The sequence below is a fragment of the Mustela nivalis genome (genome assembly GCF_964662115.1).
Source record: "Mustela nivalis genome assembly, chromosome: 11".
NCBI lineage: Eukaryota > Metazoa > Chordata > Mammalia > Carnivora > Mustelidae > Mustela > Mustela nivalis.
Genome location: NC_139030.1, coordinates 3,984,447 through 4,005,345, shown reverse-complemented (window position 1 = coordinate 4,005,345; position 20,899 = coordinate 3,984,447). Strand labels below are relative to the sequence as shown.

The 20,899-nt window shown below is 41.3% G+C and overlaps 1 protein-coding gene across 3 annotated transcripts in view; it reads right to left on the bottom strand.

Moving 5' to 3' along the window:
• Positions 1-19,736, bottom strand: part of FAM168B (family with sequence similarity 168 member B) — a 41,432-nt gene extending 21,696 nt beyond the window's left edge. The window contains exons 1-3 of one of the 3 annotated variants that reach the window (XM_082690359.1): positions 19,591-19,736; positions 10,444-10,524; positions 4,630-4,713 (exon numbers count right to left, since the gene is read on the bottom strand). In XM_082690359.1, the coding sequence (XP_082546485.1) occupies positions 4,630-4,713; positions 10,444-10,513 (154 nt within the window). In that variant the 5' untranslated portion in view covers positions 10,514-10,524; positions 19,591-19,736. Of the gene's footprint in view, positions 1-4,629; positions 4,714-10,443; positions 10,525-19,105; positions 19,212-19,434 lie in introns of those variants that run through there. The other 2 variants (XM_082690361.1, XM_082690360.1) reach the window with 2 other exon arrangements.
• Between the last annotated feature and the right edge of the window lie 1,163 nt (positions 19,737-20,899).

The window sequence follows — 20,899 nt, the reverse complement described above, 5'->3', positions numbered from 1 at the left end:
AATTTAAACAAGAGAAAGCAGATCCCATGACCCCACAAACTGGTAACATTCTAAAGCTTTTCTCTCCTACGTGGCTGCCATAAGTGTAGTTTATTTTTTAAACAAACCTGGGATCTTACTTCATGGACATAATTCAAATCTTCCCCAATTTATTCTCCATTCAGCCCTGCATGGCAAAAACCAAGGCTATTTTATCACTCTTAGCAACATTTTCTCCCTTTAAAATGTATGCCGTGGGTAAGGGGGATAGGTTCAATAGTTCATGAGTCTGAAGGAAGGCACTTGCGTCGAAACACTGGGTATTTTATGTAGGTGATGAATCACTAAATTCTACACCTGAAACTGGTATTACACTGTATGTTAACTGGAATTTTATAAATACCCACCCTCAAAAGTATGTTAATGTAGTGTTTAAGTCACTTCTTAAATAATTTACTACAAAGAACTGAATGTTTTCTTGAGGACTTCAGATGATAATTGTAAATATTACTATAGAGACTGTAAGTAAGAGTAGAAGAGAAAGAAGCCTGAATGTGCAGCCTGAGGACCATGGAAGCCTGACTGTGTGCATGCTGCCTGCCAGCATTCTCAATAACAGAGCCAGGGGGATATGTTAATTCATTATACAAATGCCAAAAATGAAATAAAATAACTTACCCAGGAGTGACACAGCCACGATTTGAGCCACATCTAGCAAACTCCACACCCCAAACTCTTTCCAACAGATTGTGGATTCCAAAAGGAGACAGCCAACTCTGGCTGAATGGGTACTCAACCTATTACGCTTGTTCATGAGGATGAAATGAATGATACCTCCATCAGAGTAATGGAATCTTTCAGCAAAAGACATGACATCTCATCACAAGGTTCTGTGTCACACTTAGAAGAGTGGTGTGTTCAAGGACATTGCCAAAGTGCCTTAAAAGCTAACCTCCACGAACATACCATACCAGCTTTGTCCACAAATCTGGTGCTGAGAGAACCAGAAGGCAGACTGAGAAAGCAGCAGAAATGGAGACAAACTTTTTAACTTTTTTATAGTAACAACTCTGACTTGCTCATCAGAAAAATGAAAGGCCCATTAAAAAGGAAAATTTTAAAATTCACAATATGAAACATTGAACAGATCCCAGAAAAAGATGGGGAGCACAGCTGTGGCTCAAATCAGATGGCTAAAAGAACTGGGGACGTTGGTGGAACCTTCAAAGTGCTCTCATTTTCTCATTTGCAAATTTTATATACATCTTATCCCCACCCTCTTCCCAGATTATTTTTTATTCTCAGCTTGTCATTTACAAATTTCACATACATCTTTATTATCAGCTTTCCCTAAAAATCAGAGGGTTTTGACAATCCTGGGCCAGCAGTCTCACAGTTGACAACTCTCTCTGCCATCTATCAGCAGATGCCCCTTTGAACAAGGCTGGCCCTCTTGGCAGCCACAATCCCTCAAAATCCTATTGCTCCCACCTGCCTGCCCTAGCTTCTTGGTTACAACAGCAGCTGCTGAGCAGTCTTGGAAAAGTAGCAAGAAAGGACCCATCTCCCAAAGAGAAGATGGATGACATTAGTTCTTCAGGTTGGCCTGAGGTGCCCCAAAGTAGGAAGCTAACCAGACCCAAAAACCCCAAGCTTCCTCTTGGGAGAGCATTTACTTGAGAGAGAGAGAGAGAAAGAGAGAGAGAGAGAGAACATGTAAGCATGTGTAAGGGAGGACGGCAGAACATAGGAGGGTAGAGAATCACAAGCAGATCCTGTGCTGAGCGCAGAGCCTGATGCAGGGCTTGATCCCACAATCCTGAGATCACAACCTGAGCCCAAACCAAAAGTTGGATGCTTAGCTGACTTGCCAACCCAGGTACCCTGCTTTTCAGTACAATTCTGTTAACTTGTGTACTCCAAGAAGAAAATGAATACAAATGAACTACTATAGAAAATTCTAGAATGTGCCATTTTATGGTGGTCTACAACATGATAAGTACCAATTCTCAAGCAAAAAAATGAACTTCAATTGAATTCCTCCCATCATATACAAAAACTAAACCAAAACGGGCAACAGACTTAAATGTAAAATCTAAAATTATAAAACTTCTAGAAGAAAACAGGAGAACATCTTTGCGATTTGGGTTAGAAATGACACCAAACACACGACCCATAAATAAACAAAACAATAATGTGAAAACCATTAAATTTAAAAACTCTTGCTCTTGGGGCACCTGGCTGGCTCAGGTGGTAGAGCAAATCACTCCTGATCTTAGAGTTGTAAGTTCAAGCCCTATGCTGGGTGTAGAGTTTACTTACAAATAATCTTATAAAAATATAGAATAAATTAAAAAATACAAACTCCTGCTCTTTTAAAGACACTGTTAAAAGAATGAAAAAAACCACAAACTAGGAGAAAATAGCTGCAAATCATATACATGTAAAACAAGTCTCAAACAGAAAAATAAGAAGACAAACTCAAAAACTGACATACAATAAAGATGTACACACTTAACCAAAGACGTTACAGGTAGCAAATAAGCACATGAAAAGATGCTCAACATTATTAGTCATTAGGTAAGTTCAAATGGCTAAAATTAAACAGAACAACTATACCAAGTGTTGACAAGGAGGTAAAGGAACTGGAACTCTCATACTCTGTGGATGGGACCAGAAAACAGTACAACCATTTTGGAAGACAGTTTGGCAATTTTTTACGAAGTTAAATATTCACTTGCCTTGAGAACCAGCCGTTCTCCTCCTTTGTATTTACTCAAGAGAAACGAAGTATATATCTATACAGACTTGTACAGAGATATTCACAGCAGTTTCATCTTTAACAACCCCAAACTGCAAATAATCCATACGTTACCTGGAAAATGGGTAAGCAAACTGTGGTATTCCCAAACAATGGAATCCGACAATAAAAAGGAACCAATTACTGATAAACACTACAACATGGATGTTAATTACATTGAATGAAAGCAGTCCAAAGAAAAAAAAAGGACATTCCATATGATTCATTTATACAAAATTTTAGAAAATAAGGCAATCTATAGGAGAGAAAACCGATCAGTGATTTTCAGGATCCTGGTAGAAATCACAAAGGTGAGAAGAAAATTTAGTGAGTTATATTCACTCCCAACTGTGAGAGTGATATACATTATATCAAAAATTATCAAACTATACACTTTAAACATGTATAATTTACTCTATGTCATCTAAGCCTCAGGAGAACTACTTTAAAGAAATTAAACCTGAGAAGTTTTACAAAAGGAGATAGGTGGTGCCATTTAGCTGTTAAGGAATCCAGTGAGTAGTAAAATAATATTGCTGATACCAGGGAAGGGATTTCCTTAATTGATCCCAAAACATAGGCAACAAAGTAGCAGGTACTCTCCGCCAGGTGGGAGAGAAAAAACATTAGTAAAAGCTAGCAAAAACACAAAACAAAAACCATTTTGAAAAGAACAGGCCAATGTGGCAAAGAACCAGAGATTTAAAGTTGAGAGTCTTGCCTTTATAGTCAGAGGAAACCTTCATCTGAGAACATTACTCTGGTATAAGCAAGCAGGGAACATGAATCAAAGGAGAAAAGCCTGGGAGCAGGATGAGCAAGCCAAGGTCTTTGTCTGGGTGTGAGCTATAAGCTGAACAAATGCAGTCAGAGTAGGAATAGAAACAGGAGTAAGGACAGAAGAGTCACAGAAGAATTTTATGATTAGCAGAACAGGGAGAATTCAGGGAAGGGACACTACTCTTATCTCCTTTTCCATCAAAGTTAACTGTGTGAGGCTAGGGGTTCTAAGGTGAAAAAAGTGAAGCACACCAGCAGATCTATGAGGCCAAGACTTCAGGTCACTGTGGGCCACCACTGCTGCAGGAGAATCACAAAGTCCAGGTGAGTGAACCCTGGAACAAGCCCACACCAGAGTACAAGCTCACAAAGAAAAGCATCACCCCCTTTACAAACTTCAGACCCAAACCAAGTTAACTTTGAACTGTATCACTGATTTCTAAAATCTAAAAATAATCTCATGCATATGAAATAAGACTTTGTTTTAAAACTATAAAAGGGACAGTGTAGAGAACATAGTCAATGGTACTTTAATAGGGTCGTCAGGTGACAGATGGTAGCTACACTTGTGGTAAGAACAACATAAAGAACATTTGTAGGATCACTGTGTTGTACACCCGAAACTAACGTAACATTATTAACTACACTTGAAAGAAAAAATAGTAAAACTATAACCAGAGTGCTAAAACACTGGAGAGAAATCAGTCATCTCTAAAAATATTAGCAACATGGAAATTCCACCTATTAACTAGGCAAAATGATCTTTAGTTTCTAGTAATCAACACTGTTTCATACATATATGCCCTGACACTAGTTACCTATAAAGACATATGATTAGAATAAAGATCTGTTATGGAAGAACATCAGAAATGCAGTGTCTAAAGTTTTACACGCAGTAAGAATAAAAGTTTTTATCATATTCATCAACAAGGCTGAACTTACAAACCAAGAAATCAATTCAACCCAAATCCTAATTCTATAACCACACTTCTCAAAACCCACCCACTTTACATTCTCCTAAGCCACACGGACAAAGCACTTATGTCAGCCAGCACACATATGCTGCATACCTGTCTGGAAGGTAGGATTCGCTCCAGGGTACATGTTGGGGGAGTAGGCAGGAGCTGCAGCTGCATAGCCCATGGGGAAACCAGCTGGAGAAAAACAGAACAATGGGATATCACTACCTGAAGGAGTAACATAATTTTACAACCATGGCTCCTAAAGACCCAGTCGTTCTTACCTTTTCATCAAACTCCAGACTGACTGAAGGAGCCCAACAGTTTGTCACTAGTTTTCTCCTTTCCTCAGAACTGGAATGGGTCACACATGTCCATTTACAGATGAATGGATAAGGATGTGGTATATATACACAACGGAATAGTACTGAGCCATAAAAAAGAATGAAATCTTACCATTTGCAACAATGTGCATGGAACGTTGTAGTTGGTATTATGCTAAGGGAAGTAAGTCAGCCAGAGAAACACCACATGATTTCATTCACATGTAGAATTAAGAAACAAAACAGATGAACATAAAGGGAAACAAAGGAAAAATAAAATAAGATAAAAACAGAGAGAGGCAAACCATAGAGCCTCTTAACTATAGGGAACAAACTGAAGGTTGCTGGAGGGGATGTGCATGGGAGGGTGGGGTAACTGGGTGATGGGCAATGAAGAGGGCACGTGATGTAATGAGCACTGGGTGTTTTTTTGCAACCAATGAGTCACTAAACTCCACCCTGAAACTAATATAGGATAACTAACTTGAATTTAAATTTTAAAAAATTGGAATGGGGGGCGCCTGGGTGGCTCAGTGGGTTAAAGCCTCTGCCTTCGGCTCAGGTCATGATCCCAGGGTCCTGGGAATGAGCCCCACATCAGGCTCTCTGCTCAGCAGGGAGCCTGCTTCCCTTCTTCTCTCTGCCTGCCTCTCTGCCTACTTGTGATCTCTGTCTGTCAAATAAATAAATAAAATCTTCAAAAAAAACTGGAATGGGACACAAAAATAATTAAGTCTTTTAAACCTGTAAGTAAAGGCAATTGAAAAAATTTAGCAGAAAACTGAGTCAGAATGCCAAAAAACAGAACAAAACAAAAAAACAAAACTAAGCTGCAGTCAGGAAACTCTTAATTTTCATCCCAAAATTTATTACTTGGCAACAGTAGTAAGAATGCTAGGAAACTGTGTGATGAGAGAGCTGTTAACTGGCACCGACACACGGAAATGGGAAAAATCCAATTTCACAAACCACTTGCAAGCAACCTAATCTTTATTAATATAAAGAGACTCCTTAGTAACACTAAACCATAAGCAACCATAAAACAAAAACATCAAATGTGACTACAATAAAAACATCAAATAAGACAGCATTATAGTCAAAATCCTGGCTACCAGGCATCCACAAGCAAAGGGGCCACAATTACCTGTTTTTGGCCTCCTGAGAGCCTAAGGACCCCTGTAAGGTTCCCTAGACCTATCTGGGTGAACCTATCTGGTTCACAGTTCAAAATGCTCCATTCAAGTGACAGCTGGACCATTAAAATCTACTTCCTTATATTCAGGGCAAAGAACCAACAAAGATGACCCACATTCCTTAGTCTTTACTATTGTCACAAACTAGTTGTAAAAAGGTGTTAACTTCTCCATCCCTCTTTCCCCTCACCTGTAAATAAAGTTGAAATGGAAAGGCAGACTTCAAATGAAAGACACTGTTGAGACTCAGAGAAAAGTGTCTCCCAGGGATATCTAAGGCATTGTGGTGGTTGAGTAACCAAAGTGAAAAAAACATAAGGGTAGTAGGATAACATAAAGGAGAAAACTGAGTAGAGTTCAGAGTAGAATTCCAAAGGTAATCTTTGTGGATCTGAATGTCATTTATAAAGATTTTGGATAAAGTGCCTTACAGGAATCCCTGCAGTCTCCAGCACAGGTTGGATGCCCTTGCACTGCTGCACCTCCTGCTCCAGCTGTCCTGTAGTTTCCACGGGTCTCTTCCAAGGACAAGGACAGAAGTTCAGTCCCACTGCCCCCAAGGAATCCCTACTTGCAAGTGCCCAGTTCTCACTTCATATACAAATCCTCTGCTTCAGAGCGCTTTCTTCTTTCTCAAAACTGATCCTCCCCTACCTCAATAGAAGCTATTTGGAGTTTCCTTCCTAGATTATCATTTTCCTGTTTGTCCAATTACTTAGAAAACAGTTTGAGGGGATCAAATGCTCATCAGATTCCCTTATTTTGGACATCAAGGACAGATTCCACTTGATTCCACGGACCTAAGATGGCTTTTTTTAAAAGACCAGGAAGGTGGTTTTCAATCTGTGTTCAATGAATCCTAAGCATTTCCTTAGAAGCCTCAACTGTGAGCAGCAGGAGGATAAGCAGGCTCTGGAGCCTGCCTGAAACTCACCCTGGGAGATGCTGTAACTCATCTTAGTACTAAGGAACCACTTACAAATCTTTTCTAAGGTTTCATTGTTAAAAAACAAAGTTTAAAATACTATTGACCTAGATCATATCTTAGAGACTTCTCCAACAATTCCCACAAAATCCAAATGACCTCAACTCTCCACAAAGTCTACCAATAAATCCTCCAGCAGCACTGTCTGCTTCTGTACTTGTCTCGTGTCTAAGAGTTCCTGGAACACTATTATTATGTTTGCTGGGCCCTTCCTATCTTCACCTTCTAACAGTGAGTTAAACATGCTCTAAAATGAAATAGAAAAGCCACATAACAAGTATTTAAAACAGCATAATTAACCACCAAAAACAGGACAGGATGTTTTAAATGTTTTTTCTATTCCTACTCATAGAAGTATACCACCCTCACACACCACCAAATCCCACACATACACTACCACACTGACCCAGAACCCCTGCACAGTTGACCTTCCACCTTGGCCATACAAAACCCCCACATGGAAACCCCTGAAAGAACTACCTCCCTGGAACCCCACAAACACTGTTTTAACTGGTCCTGGTTGTAGCATCTTCTGTTTCTTCATTTTTCTAGAAAATTCCAACCTGCAGGGCTCCAATCATCAAAGTTGAGAAGCACTGTTCCTTCCTATCCCTGTCAATCTTTCTGGCAACACCACCATGTTCCTAAAAATGCCCCTCACTGCAAGTACTATGGACAGTTTCCTTCAACATCTGGTCTAGCTCCCTTCTGGGACAGAAACACTGGAATGCTAGAAACTATACTGCCCAGACTTCCCTCTTGTAAAAGACTGTAAGTGACCCCAAATCTAACCACTTTTATGAGATTCATTACTTCATGAAAATAAAAACTTCAGAACAAAAGATACCATATGCTAAGTAAAAAAAAAAATAAATAAACTAAGAAAAAATACTTGCAAATTCCATTAACAAAAAATACTATACAAAATATGAACATTTAATAATACAAATAATTCTTAAAACTAAAAAAAAAAAAAAAGAAAGAAAAAAATTCAGTAGAGATCTGGACAGAATTGCTAACTATCACTACATCTATCCCATTTCTAACATGAGACTGGTAAAACTCCCAAAAGCTGAAAACACACTTTGTTGGCAAGACTGTGGGGAAACCATCGCCTCACACACTTCTGGTAGGAATACAAAACAGTAAAAATACTACGGAGGAAAAATCAGAAGCATCTTAAAAATTACATATGTGGGGCACCTGGGTGGCTCAGTGTGTTGAAGCCTCTGCCTTCGGCTCAGGTCATTATCCCAGGGTCCTGGGATTGATCCCCACATCGGGCTCTCTGCTCAGCGGAGAGCCTGCTTCCTCCTCTCTCTCTCTCTCTCTCTGCCTGCCTCTCTGCCTACTTGTGATCTCTCTCTGTCAAATAAATAAATGAAATCTTTAAACAAAAAATTAAGTATGCATTTACACTCTCACCCAGCAATCCCATCTCAAGGAACCCACTCTGAAGATAACTTCCACAATCAACATATGCTGTAATATTACAGGAATATCAAAATACTTCAAACAATACATCTACCCAAAAATTGGTTGAATCTAACTACGGAAACCCCACAAGATGCAGGTGACACAGCAGTACTCTGCAAAATAAAAATAGAACAAGGCAAACCTTTGTAAACGGACATGGAATGATTTCTAGGATATACTGAGTTGACAAAAGCAAAGCGAACATCTCCACCACCTGAATCTCCATTCCAGAAAAGAAGCCGTTATTCAGCCACGAGCAGTACATGGATTGCCAGCCTCTGGCAGCAGCGCCTCCAAAGGCCACTTCTGCCTAATGAGGGCCTTCTTTAACTTCCAGTTCTTCCCTCACAGCTCCCCCATGAGCTGAGAATTCAGCAATGTGTAGCACAGTCCTGATGCTCCCCACTACCTGATTCTGCATCCTCTTCATTAGACCTTTCACAAATGTTCCCCAAAAATGCCTACTACTCTAATTTCATCTCAGTGTCCATTACCAATTGCAGTGAGGGCATGATATGAACTGAGTATTTGTGTCTCCTTCAAAATTTATGTACTGAAATTCTAATTCCCAAATTTGACAGTATTTGAGTATACTCAATTGTGGTAATCATTTCACAGTGTATACATATATTAAATCATCACATACACCTTAAAAAAAAAAACAAAAAAAATATACTGGGACACTCGGCTGTCTGAGCAATTAAGTGTCTGCCTTCAGCTCAGATCATGATCCTGGGATTGAGTCCCACATCTGGCTCCCTGCTCAGTGGGGAGCATGCTTCTTCCCCTACCTATTGCTCTGCTCCCCCTGCTTATGCTTGCTCTCTGACAAATATCTCTTAAAAACAAAACAAAAAAACATACTGTACAACCTAAATATATATAATTTTTACTTGTCAATCATACCTCAAAAAAGCTCAGTTAAAAAAAAAAGTTAATCAGCATGCTATCTACCTCAAAGGGAAGGCATCAACTGGAGCCACAATTTTTAATATACTGTATATTACATTCAATGAAAAAACACTAGGCATGACACGAGACAGAACTGCATAACTGAAAAACAAAAGAAAAAGACAATAGAAACAAACCCACATGTAATTCACAGACAGCCTTCAACCAACAAAGTCTTTAAAATAACTTAGTATGTTGGAGGAAAAAAATGGAGTAGACGAAAAGATTCAATAAATGGGTTTTTTAGCAAATCAAAGAAAAATTAGCAGGGTTGGTGAAATGGAAGCAGATCAGTGCAAAATATCCACATTAAAACTCACAGAAGAAAATAATGTAAAATACAATAAAGGATGCAATAGATGTGAGATAGAGTAAAATGGTTTAACATACCTATAAATGGAGTCCCAAGAGAGAAGGGAACAGAAAAAAAGTATTTGAAAAGTCACTACTACTGCACTTTGGGGGAAAAAAAAAAAATCAACTTACTGAGGCTATTTTCAGTGTTAATACACACACACAGTATTATCTACAGCTGCTTCAGTTCTGGAAAAGCAGAACTGAGGAGTTGCAACAGAGACACTATGGCCCACAAAGCCTGAAATATATACTACACCTGGACCTTTATGTAAAGTTTGTCAACCCTGCTTCTGACCAATCAAAGAACTGGAACAAAATTTAGACAACCTGTCCACAATGGAGAGACATGCAACCTGTGACCAACACTGAGCCAATCCTGAGGAAGTGAAGTTGAGCCTAGGAGGTAGAAACTAGATCCTAGTCCAACTGCTGGAGCCACCAGATCAAGCTTTGACCAAAGCCAGTCCTAGCTCTTGATTTTTCAGTTTCATGATCCAAAACATTTTCTTCTCTGTATAGATCACTTTGAGCTACGTTTGTCAACTGAAAGCATTCTGAGCAACAAGGAAATTTACCAAGTGTTTGAACTTCAATAATGAAACAAGAACTTCAATAATGAAACAAAGTTTTACTTGCTTACCTGGATAACCAATTCCTTTGGCATTTGCATAGGGAACTCCGGAAGAACCAGGGCTATAAACAGGATTCATGATTTCAAGAACTAAAAAGGAAAAAAAAAGTAATTTAGCCAAGCACTTTTATTCTCTGGTTTTTCTCCAATATCACTTGCAGAAGAGCAGGCAGCAAGGGTCCCTTCTCTAGTTGATGAGAAACAAGGCATTTCATGATGCTGCCAACCAACACAGAAAAGGCAGGCCAGAAGTCCTGATGAAAGCCCACCTAAACACTGTAATCTTTCCAACTTCTTCAGTCCATCAGAAGCTAAGGGAAAATGTGTTCTCTATGTCCCTGCTTAAAACAGTGAATAACAGTTATGATCTAAATGTCCTTGTAACAAAGAATAGTTAAGGAAACCAGACCTATGCAGAATATGAAATATTACACAGATACTTTTTAAAGTGTTTAAAAACATGACTGATATGTGATAAAAGGAAAAGAACAATGCTGCATTATGCAGTATGATCCTAAATCTGCACTTACATGTAGTACAGGCATGTGCACTTCTAGCACAAACAGAAAAAATCTGGAAGAATATAAAAAAAATGTGAACAGAGATGATCTCCAGATGGGATAGGTTTAGTGTTCTTTTTATACTTTTCTCTATTTATTAAATAACCTTTTTAAAATATATATCTGTTTTAAGAGACAAATCAGCTATAGTCTAGCAACTCTACTAATCCATTTGATGTTTTTTCATCCTTTTTATTTTTCCTGAAAAGTTCAAGAGCTTGCACAGCCACCAGCATCATTTTATCCCTTCCCCAATAGAAAAATATGATTCTCATCAGTATCTCCAGCAAGCTCCTCTGAATTCTGTCAACCAATGTATTACGAAAGTATGTTTAAGACTACTCTATATTCCTCACCTATATTCCTCACTGGTGTGGAATGGTGGTAGTAAGGATGAAGGGGATCTTAAATTTAAATATAAAAACAGTACAGGATAGGGCGATAGCAGGCAAGAGGTACATGGGAACTCTGTGCCTTCTGCTCATTTTTCCTGTGAACCTAAAACTGTTCTAAAAAAGTCTACTTAAAACTAAAAATAAAGAGGAGTGCCTGTGTAGCTCAGGTCTTGCTCTCACAGTCACGAGTTCAAGCTCCACAATGGGAACCTACTTTAAAAATAAATAAAATTAAAAATAAACAAAATGTACACATATATACTTATTTAGTGTCTGCCTCACCCACCACATCCCCCACCAGAAAGTAGCCTGTGGCAGACAGGAACAGGGACTTGTTCCTATTTACTGTAGTATCTCTAGCACCAGTAACAGTACCTGGGACAAAAAAGGTGCAAGTACCTGACTTGTTTTTAAAAAAGATTTTATTTATTCATGAGAGAGAGAGAGAGAGTGAGAAGCAAGCTTGCTGCTTATACTCAACTCTAGGACCCCTGGATCATGACGTGAGCCAAAGGCAGACACCCGACCAACTGAGCCATCCAGGTGCCCGACCTGCTGACTTTCTAAAAACATATACACATTCAAACACTGCAGGTATCAAATTCCATTACAAAAACATATTGCAAAAATTAACCACTTCAAAGTCTCAGCTTACCTGACTCATTTAAAAATAATCACAATCAAGAAGTTCAGTACACATAAAAAAATACCCAGTCATATCCCTAGACTTTGTAACAAGTTCTAGTCTAAATTAGGAATAAATCAGGTACATCAGTGATTAGGCCATTCTTACTTAAATAACTGCTTTTTTAAACTTCTAAGCCAAAGTTACTATGACATCCACAATTACAACTAAGAGATTAGTCTAGATCAGTGCTAACAAACAATACTCTCTGCAACAATGAAGATGCTCTCTATCTGTGCCTTCCAATAAGGCAGCCACTAGCTAAAAGTTAACTACTGAGCACCCCAAAAACATGGCTAGTGAAGGATCTGATTTTTAAATTTTATCTGACTTCAACTTAATTTTTTAAAATTAATTTATTATGTAATCTCTACACCCAATGTGGGGCTTGAACTCATGACCCTGAAATCAAGAGTCCTCCAACTGAGCCTCAACCTAAATTAAATAGTCATATGTGCCGAGGGACTACCATATGGACAGCAGTCTACAATACAGATGAGAGAACACAAGGATAGAACGGCACAGAAAGCAAGCAGGAGAATCAATTACATATCTCACCACAGAGTTAAGAACAAACAAACTGGGAGGTGCCTAAGTGGCTCAATCGGTAAAGCGTGTCTGCTTTGGGCTCTGGGCATGATCCCAGCGTCCTGGGATTGAGCCCCATGTTGGGCTCCCTGCTCAGCAGGCTCCCTGCTGCTTCTTCCTCTCCTCCCCACTCATGCTCTCCTCTATCTCTGACACTCCCTCTCTCCAATAAATAAGATCTTAAAAAAAAAAAAAATAGAATAAACAAACTGGGGGCACCTGGTGGCTCAGTCAGTTAAACATCTGACCTTTAATCTCAGGGTCATGAGTTCAAGCACTGCATTAAAAAAAGAATAAACAAATTGGCAACTGCCAATCCCTATTACCCTGTACTTTTAACCTATTCTTGGTGGATCTCCAACAGAACTGCATAAGCCCTCATCTCTTGTCGTTCAACTATGATCTGCTGAGTAAGTATATAATTCTCAAAATTCTGTTTCTCTATTCTGTGCCAGAACCTAATTTTCTCAATTGAATTCAAGATAAGCAAAGCACTATGCAAAGGCCACAGAGAACACAAAAAGAGCAAGTCACAATCTTCTGAGTTTACAATCTAGAAAAGTGTTGTCCAATAGAACCTTCTGTGAAGATGAAAATGTATGATAACTGTACATGTAAAGTAGCCACTAATGGCTGGCTAGTGAACACCTCAAGTGTGGCTAGCACAACTAAGGAACTACATTTTAACTTAAACGGTCACAAGTAGGTGATAGAGATTATATTGGAGAACTCTGGCCTATAAGACAAAAGACATGAGGAGCACCTGGGTGGCTCAGTTACTAAACTTCTGCCTTTGGCTCAGGTTATGGTCCCTGGATCCTAAGATCAAGCCACGCATTGGACTCCCTGCTCAGCGGGAGGACTGCTTCTATTCCCTCTGTAAGTACCATAAAGGAATGAAATGTTCTGAAGGTTGAGAGAGCAAAAATTCAACAGGTGAGGGGAGGAACAGTCAGGAAAAACTTGATTATAGAAAGTAGTAGCTCTGAACAAGTATGATCCCAAAAAGCCACTGAAGAGAGAAAATGCAAGATGCACTTTAGGAATACGGGGCTATTGGGTTTGTAGAGAACTAACACAGATGATTATGAAAACACTGGTTAATTTCTTAGAACCATCATGTGTAGACCCTTAAATGTAGGGCTGAGCAGATGACATCTGGTAGGCAATGAAGCTCATGAGTAACATGGTAGACTAACACAGGTGACCTGGTAATTCTATTCCTTGGAATATACCTAAGAGTAATGAAAACATACATCCACACAAAAATCTGTACACGAATTTTTATTATTCATACAGCCAAAAAATCGTAAACAACCAAATGAAGCACTGAACACAAGGCTCTCCTGCCATAAGGATCTCAGTGTAAACCAATAATACAATTCCACTATACGCTTGTCACTACAAAGTACACAGAATTGCCTATGGATTCTCAATACTGTAAGTTTCAAACTACCCAGAAGTTTTATTTCCTAAAAGCATTTTTACCTCCCCAGAGGATAATGTTTCCTCAAGAGACCGAAACATCTTTTTTTTTTTTTTTGGAGATTTTTTTTATTTACTTATTTGACAGAGATCACAAATAGGCAGAGAGGCAGGGGGGTGGAGGGGGTGGAAAGCAGGCTCCCTGCTGAGCAGAGAGTCAGATGCGGGGCTTGATCCCAGGACCCCGAGATCACGACCTGAGCCAAAGGCAGAGGCTCCAACCCACTGAGCCACCCAGGCACCCCAAGACCGAAAAATCTTAATGAACTGAAAATATTAGGCAAGAAAATATAAAAAGATTGATGAAAAATGCTGCGGGGTTCCCTCTCCTATCCAATAAAAGGGCTTGACTGAGCAATATAAAAACAGTCTGTGGGGGCACCTGGGTGGCTCCGTGGGTTGGGCCGCTGCCTTCGGCTCGGGTCGTGATCTCAGGGTCCTGGGATTGAGTCCCGTGTGGAGCTCTCTGCTCGGCGGGGAGCCTGCTTCCCCCTCTCTCTGCTGCCTCTCTGTCTACTTGTGATCTCTCTCTCTCTCTGTCAAATAAATAAATAAATAAAATCTTAAAAAAAAAAAAAAAAAAGTCTGTGAACTAATGTCCAAAAAAAAAAAAAAAAAAGCTTCTTAGGTTACTTGTTCAAATAATAAGAATACCCCAAGATTCTAAGCCTCAAGAGCAGAGAAAAATACTTTGTTCAGCTTTCTGTTTTTCAGACAGCTTATATGTATCTTCTGAATGTTTTTGAAGAACTATGTGATAGAAATATAACTTTTCACAGCAACAAATATGAAGTAGAGCATGTGACTCTTCATCTCAGGATAGTTGAGTTCAAGTCCCATTTGGGTATAGAGCTTATTTAAAAAAAAAAAAAAATGAAGCTGAGACATTTATTTAAAATATAACTCAGGGGCACCTGGGTGGCTCAGTGGGTTAAAGCCTCTGCCTTCCACTCAGGTCAGGATCTCAGGATCCTGGGATCAAGCCCCACATCGGGCTCTCTGCTCCGCGGGGAGCCTGCTTCCTCCTCTCTCTCTGCCTGCCTCTCTGCCTACTTGTGATCTCTGCCTGTCAAATAAATAAATATATCTTTAAAAAAATAATAAAATAAAATAAAATACAACTCAGAATAGTTGAAACACCATATATTTATTGATTAGTGACTATGAAAGCAGAACCCACTGGACAATCTTAACATTTCCAGAAATCAAACTATTTTTTTTTTAAAGATTTTTTTCTTTATTTATCTGACAGAGATCACAAGTAGGCAGAGAGGCAGGCAGAGAGAGAGGAGGCAGCAGGCTCCCTGCAGAGCAGAGAGCCCGATGTGGGGCTCGATCCCAGGACCCTGGGATCATGACCTGAGCTGAAGGCAGAGGCTTAACCTACTGAGCCACCCAGGTGCCCCAAGAAATCAAACTATTTAACATTAAATGCATGCTCATATGACAGAATTACTCTGCATCACCCAAGGTACTACTACAAAAACATTACAATATAAATCTAATGAATCCTATCTAATGAATTTTTGGTAGACAAAAATTTCCTTTTAAATTACAGAACCTATACCTATAGGGGTGCCTGAGTGGCTCAGTCTAGTTTACAGAAAAAGAAGTTGGAGGAATAGGATCAATAACACCATGAAGCAATCAGACACAACCGAAAGATGGGGCATCTTAGAGGACAAGTAACCCAGTTTTTTTCAGTAAGTCAATGGTCTGAAACCTGGTGGGGATGGGGGTGGTGGGAAGGCAGGGAGGGCAGTTCTAGATTAAAATAGATTTAGACATTAAAACCACTACGTAGTTTTGTTTGGATTTTGGTTTAGATTGAAAAAACTGTAAGAAGATATTTAAAGGATTTGGGGACACAAGTGAATATGGGCTAAGTATTCAAATGGTATTCATTTTGCTAGGTATGGTCATAGCATTTTGGTTACATAAAGACAAGATTTTTCAGAAGTATATGCTGAGGCATACACTACAAAAAAAAAGACATGATGTCTCTAAGTATTCTTTTTTTTTTTTTAAATATATATTTTATTTATTTGAGAGAGAGTGAGCATGAGAGGGAGAAGTTCAGAGGGAGAAACAGACTCTCCACAGAGCTGGGAACCCAATGTGGGACTCGATCCCGGGACTCCAGGACCATGACCTGAGCTGAAGGCAGTTGCTTAACCAACTGAGCCACCCAGGTGCCCCGTCTCTAAGTATTCTTACAAAAAAAGGAAAACTACAGTAAAATACTAATGATTGTTATGCTGAGGTATTGGGTTATGCCTGCATATGGTATTGTTACTCATTTCAAGTTTGCGTAACAAAAAAAATAAAGAAAAAACACATCATCATCATTGTGCCTCCTATCCTAGTGCCATTGGCAACCCAGAAACCAATTTTCCAGTCTGATTTACTGAGGACCAAAGACTCCAATTCCAACACTGGATCCAGAAGGTACCACTTTTTTTTTTTTTTTTTTAAACCCATGTGGAATGACTCAACTGTCAGAATACCTATGGGTGGTCTGACACCTGCACCAGGAAACCCAATCTCAGATTTACCTTTAAAAAAGATGACAGCAAAAATTCTTGAATTTGAAAATCCAGTAATTATCAGAGATAAGATACATTTAAGACCCATCACTGTATTATTTTCTCTAGTTTCAAAAGATACCATGATCTAAAGAAAGTTCCCACACACAACAGAAATTATAATACTTTGAAGGCCTTTTAAATAGTATTTCATACCAACAAAACTAATTTCAAGAGGGTTAAATTTTATTTCTCTCAGAGACTAATATTAATATACAAGATATACCCTTTAGCACAACACTGGAAATTCTCAGCAATGTTTGATATTATAAAGAAGAGCACATAAGATGACAAAGTTCTTCTCAACTCCCTCAAAGTCTCCCTTCACTATTGAGGTTTGCAACCTACTGGGAGAAATTCAAGTATTTCTCACAGGACTGGTCAGACTCCAAAGACAGAGATGTAGAGTGGAAAGCAGACATGAAAAAGTAACTATTACTTTATCACACTGGTGTACCACTGTTCTTATAGGTGTTTCAACTGATATTGGAAAAGAAGCTGTTTAAGTGAGACGAGTTTGGTGGACAAAAATTTCCCTTTAAACTACAGAACCTATACCTATAAGGGTCCTGGATGGCTCAGTCTGTTAAGACTCCAATTCTTGATTTCAGTTTGGGCCTTTACCTCAGGGTTGTAGGTTCAAGCCCCATGCTGGTCTCCACACTGGCTGCAGAGCCTACTTTAATTTTATTTATTCATTTGACAGAGAGAGATAAAGCACAAGCAGGCAAAGTAGCAGGCAGAGGGAGAAGCTCCCTACTGAGTAAGGAGCCTGACATTAGGCTCTATCCCAGGACCCTGGGACCATGACCTGAGCCAAAGGCAGTTGCTTAACCAACTGAGCTACCTAGGTGCCCCGTGGAGCCTACTTTAAATATATATATATATATATATATATATATATATATTTTTTTTTTTTTTTTTCTACAGAACCTATAAAAAGTTAAGATATTTAAAATGCACTTAAATTTCAGGGACCTGAGTGAGCATACTGAGTTAAGCATCTAAGCCCTGCATCAGACACTCTGCTCAGTGGGAAGCCTGCTTCTACTGCTCCCACTCCCCGCCCCCGCTTGTGTTCCCTCTCTCTCTCTAATAAATAAATAATATCTTTTTTAAAAATCCACTTAATTTTTTTTTTCAATTCTAATCCTCTACCTCTGTGGCATTATACTAATTTTCCTGGTGGTCAAAAATTCCAATGATTTTGGTATCACAATTCTAAACTCAAAATGAAAATGAGTTGAAAGGCAGGTGTAGAGCAGAATAATCAATATCCTAACAAATATATCATGGCCTGATAAAAAGGCAGGGGGCAATAATAGCAACAGCAGCAGATGGTGCTTCCTCCTGAGATGCAGGCACTTGCCTCACAGGCACAACCCAATCTTCCCACTATTTACAAGGACAGGAACCAGGAAGAGGGGATGCTGCTACCTGCTCAGCATTTCTAGAGACTGCTGCCCAAGAACACCAGGCAGAACGCACAGGCGGCGAGCTGTCTCCAACTCAGAAGGCCTTCGGAGACCTCTAACAATCCTCAGCTTTCATTTAGTCACAAACACAACTAAACATAAGAAACATGCAAACACCCCAACCAAAGCAAGCTAGCTTTATTAAGCTGAAGGAAAAAACAAAACAAAACAAAACAAAAAAAACCTTCACAATATGCACACACTAGCTTTGGCATTAAAAAAGAGAACTTGAAGTTATCCAACTGGATGTCAGCAAAAATAGTACACTACTTTACTTAACAAATTTGCAACGTGTGTCCCTATTATTGTCCACAGCAAAAACTTTTAAACATTTTCATGTAATATTTGAGAAAATCTCAAATTACACAAGGATGACTTGAGAATTTAAGGTGTGGGAACAAGACAAAATTTTTCCTGCAGGCAAAAACTCTCCAAAATATTTTTATGTATGACTTGAGTGAAACAATAACTCATACAATCCATTACATGCATTTACATATATTATGAAAGAAAAATACCGTTTGTTGACAGGTTGCAAAAGTACACCTTCTTTTCAAAGTTAACCCAGATTGGGCCACGAAACGTCCTTTCTGAAGAAATCATTAAAAGCCTTTCAAGCCGGAGGGCGAACACTAAGCTTCTGGCAGGCAAATGGAATAATTTTCACTTCGTGGGCAGACAAAGTGAATAGTTTACACTTTCGAAATGATTACAACCATAAGAATCCTAAATCTAAGTTACAGAAAACAACACCCTGCTGCTTCTCATTTTTTCATACGTTTTCCTGACCGGATCTGAGTCGGACCCTAATAAGGCCAAGGGAACATTCTTGTGCACTGACTCCACCTCTCACCGGCCACCTGGGCAGCACCCCCCTCCCCCGCCGCCCACACCGCACCTGCCCGTGCGCGAGTCCGCGCCCAGCTCCGCCTCCCTTGGGCTCCCAGCTGCCTGGTTTACCCCACCGGGCAAAGCACAGCCGAGGTTCGGCCCAGGGGCCGACAGGCCGTACCCCGAACGCGGCGCCAGACAACCCCTAGCCGCGGGCCCGACCTTGGCGCCTTGGCGCCGCCCCAGGCCGGCCGCACAAAGCGCCGCACTTCCGGCCGGGCAGCGCCGCCACCCGAGCCCGCCGCCCCGGCTCGCGCGCAGCCGGGGGCCCAAGAGGGCGCCGCGTCGCCCCTCCGCCCCGCCCCCACCCGGGGGCGCCCGCCCGCCCGCACTCACCGCGCCGCGACGGCGGCGGCGGCGGCGGCGGCGGCCTGGGCCTCAGTGACCAGCGCACGCCGGCCCGGGGCGGGCTCGGCGGTGGGGCTTGGCGAGAGGCGAGCGCCGCAGAGGAGTGCTCCGATGCGGGGGCTGAGCCTCGAAGTCCCCAGTCGCCGCCGCCGCCTCCCCGGCCCGCGCTTCCAGTCGCCCTGCTTCGCCTGGCCCGCCTCTCCGCAGCCCGCGCTACCAGCCGACGCTGCGCAGCCAACGAGCCACCGACCTCACTTCCGCCTGGTGCGCGCCGCTGCGAGGGCGCGCTGGCACGTGACTCGAAGACTCCGCTCAGACTAGGGTAGTGGCGTGCGCGCTCCCGCCGGCGTCTGAGAGGCCCCCGGATGGAGTTTCTGGAGCCGGTTGGCGTGCGACCCAAGGCTGGTCTGTCTACCCTAGGGCACCGCGTGCGGGTGGGAGAGTAACCCGCGGCGGCGGCGGCGCCCACGCGGACGTCCGTGTCCACTTTTCGGAATAGGTACTCAGATGGAGTTTTTCCTCACCCTGTTTTTGCCCTTCTAATGCAGCGTGGAAGGCACATATTGGAATATAGAGTTTTACTAAGATTTTTTTATGAGAAATATGTCTTCGATTTTGTATTAAAACAGCTACCTTACTGCAGGAACCTTTGTGTAAATGAAGACGCAAAGGTGCGGTGGGGGTGTGTGACCCGGTCCTGGCTGTGATGCTCGATGGTGACAACTGAGGGCAAAGCTCAGCACCCCCCCCCCCCCCCCAGCCAGGGCTAGTGTAGTGGCGGGCAGTCGAAGTGTTATCCCACCAAGTGGCACAGGGGTCCGGACTGGAATATCGCTGGGACACTCGCATGCCCCAGAGCACCAGGTAGAGGCTGCCAGCACCGACACTGCGCTCACTCTGCCAATCACTATTTCCAAAGCTCCGCATTCATTAGGTCATGTAATATCCGTAATAAATCATTTTGCAAACGAGGGAATTAAGACGCAAGCTGATAAGCATTCAAGAACACGCTATTAGGAAACCCACTCAGCATTCAAACCCCAGCATCTGGCTTCAGAGTGTTTTGTTTTGTTTTGTTTTAATTTATTTGACAAAGATCACAAGTAGGCAGAGAGGCCGGGTGGGGGGAAGGGAGGAGAGCAGGTTCCCCGCTGAACAGAGAGCCTGATGGAGGGCTCCATCCCACAACCCTGGGACCATGAGCTGAGCTGAAGGCAGAAGCTTAACCCACTGAGGCACCCAGGCGCCCCCAGAGTGCATGTTCTTAAAGGGAAGTCCTCGGATTTGGTTTTCCCAGAACAACCTTGTGTGACATTAGTAGGACCCACAGATTCCCTGCTTGAGCTGAGTCAGTCTGCCTTGAAAAGAGGTGGAGGAATCCTGTGATGCAGGCTGGGATGGGTCCTTCAGAAGGGCCTGGAGAAAGCAAGGCCTATACTCAGCAGAAAGAGCC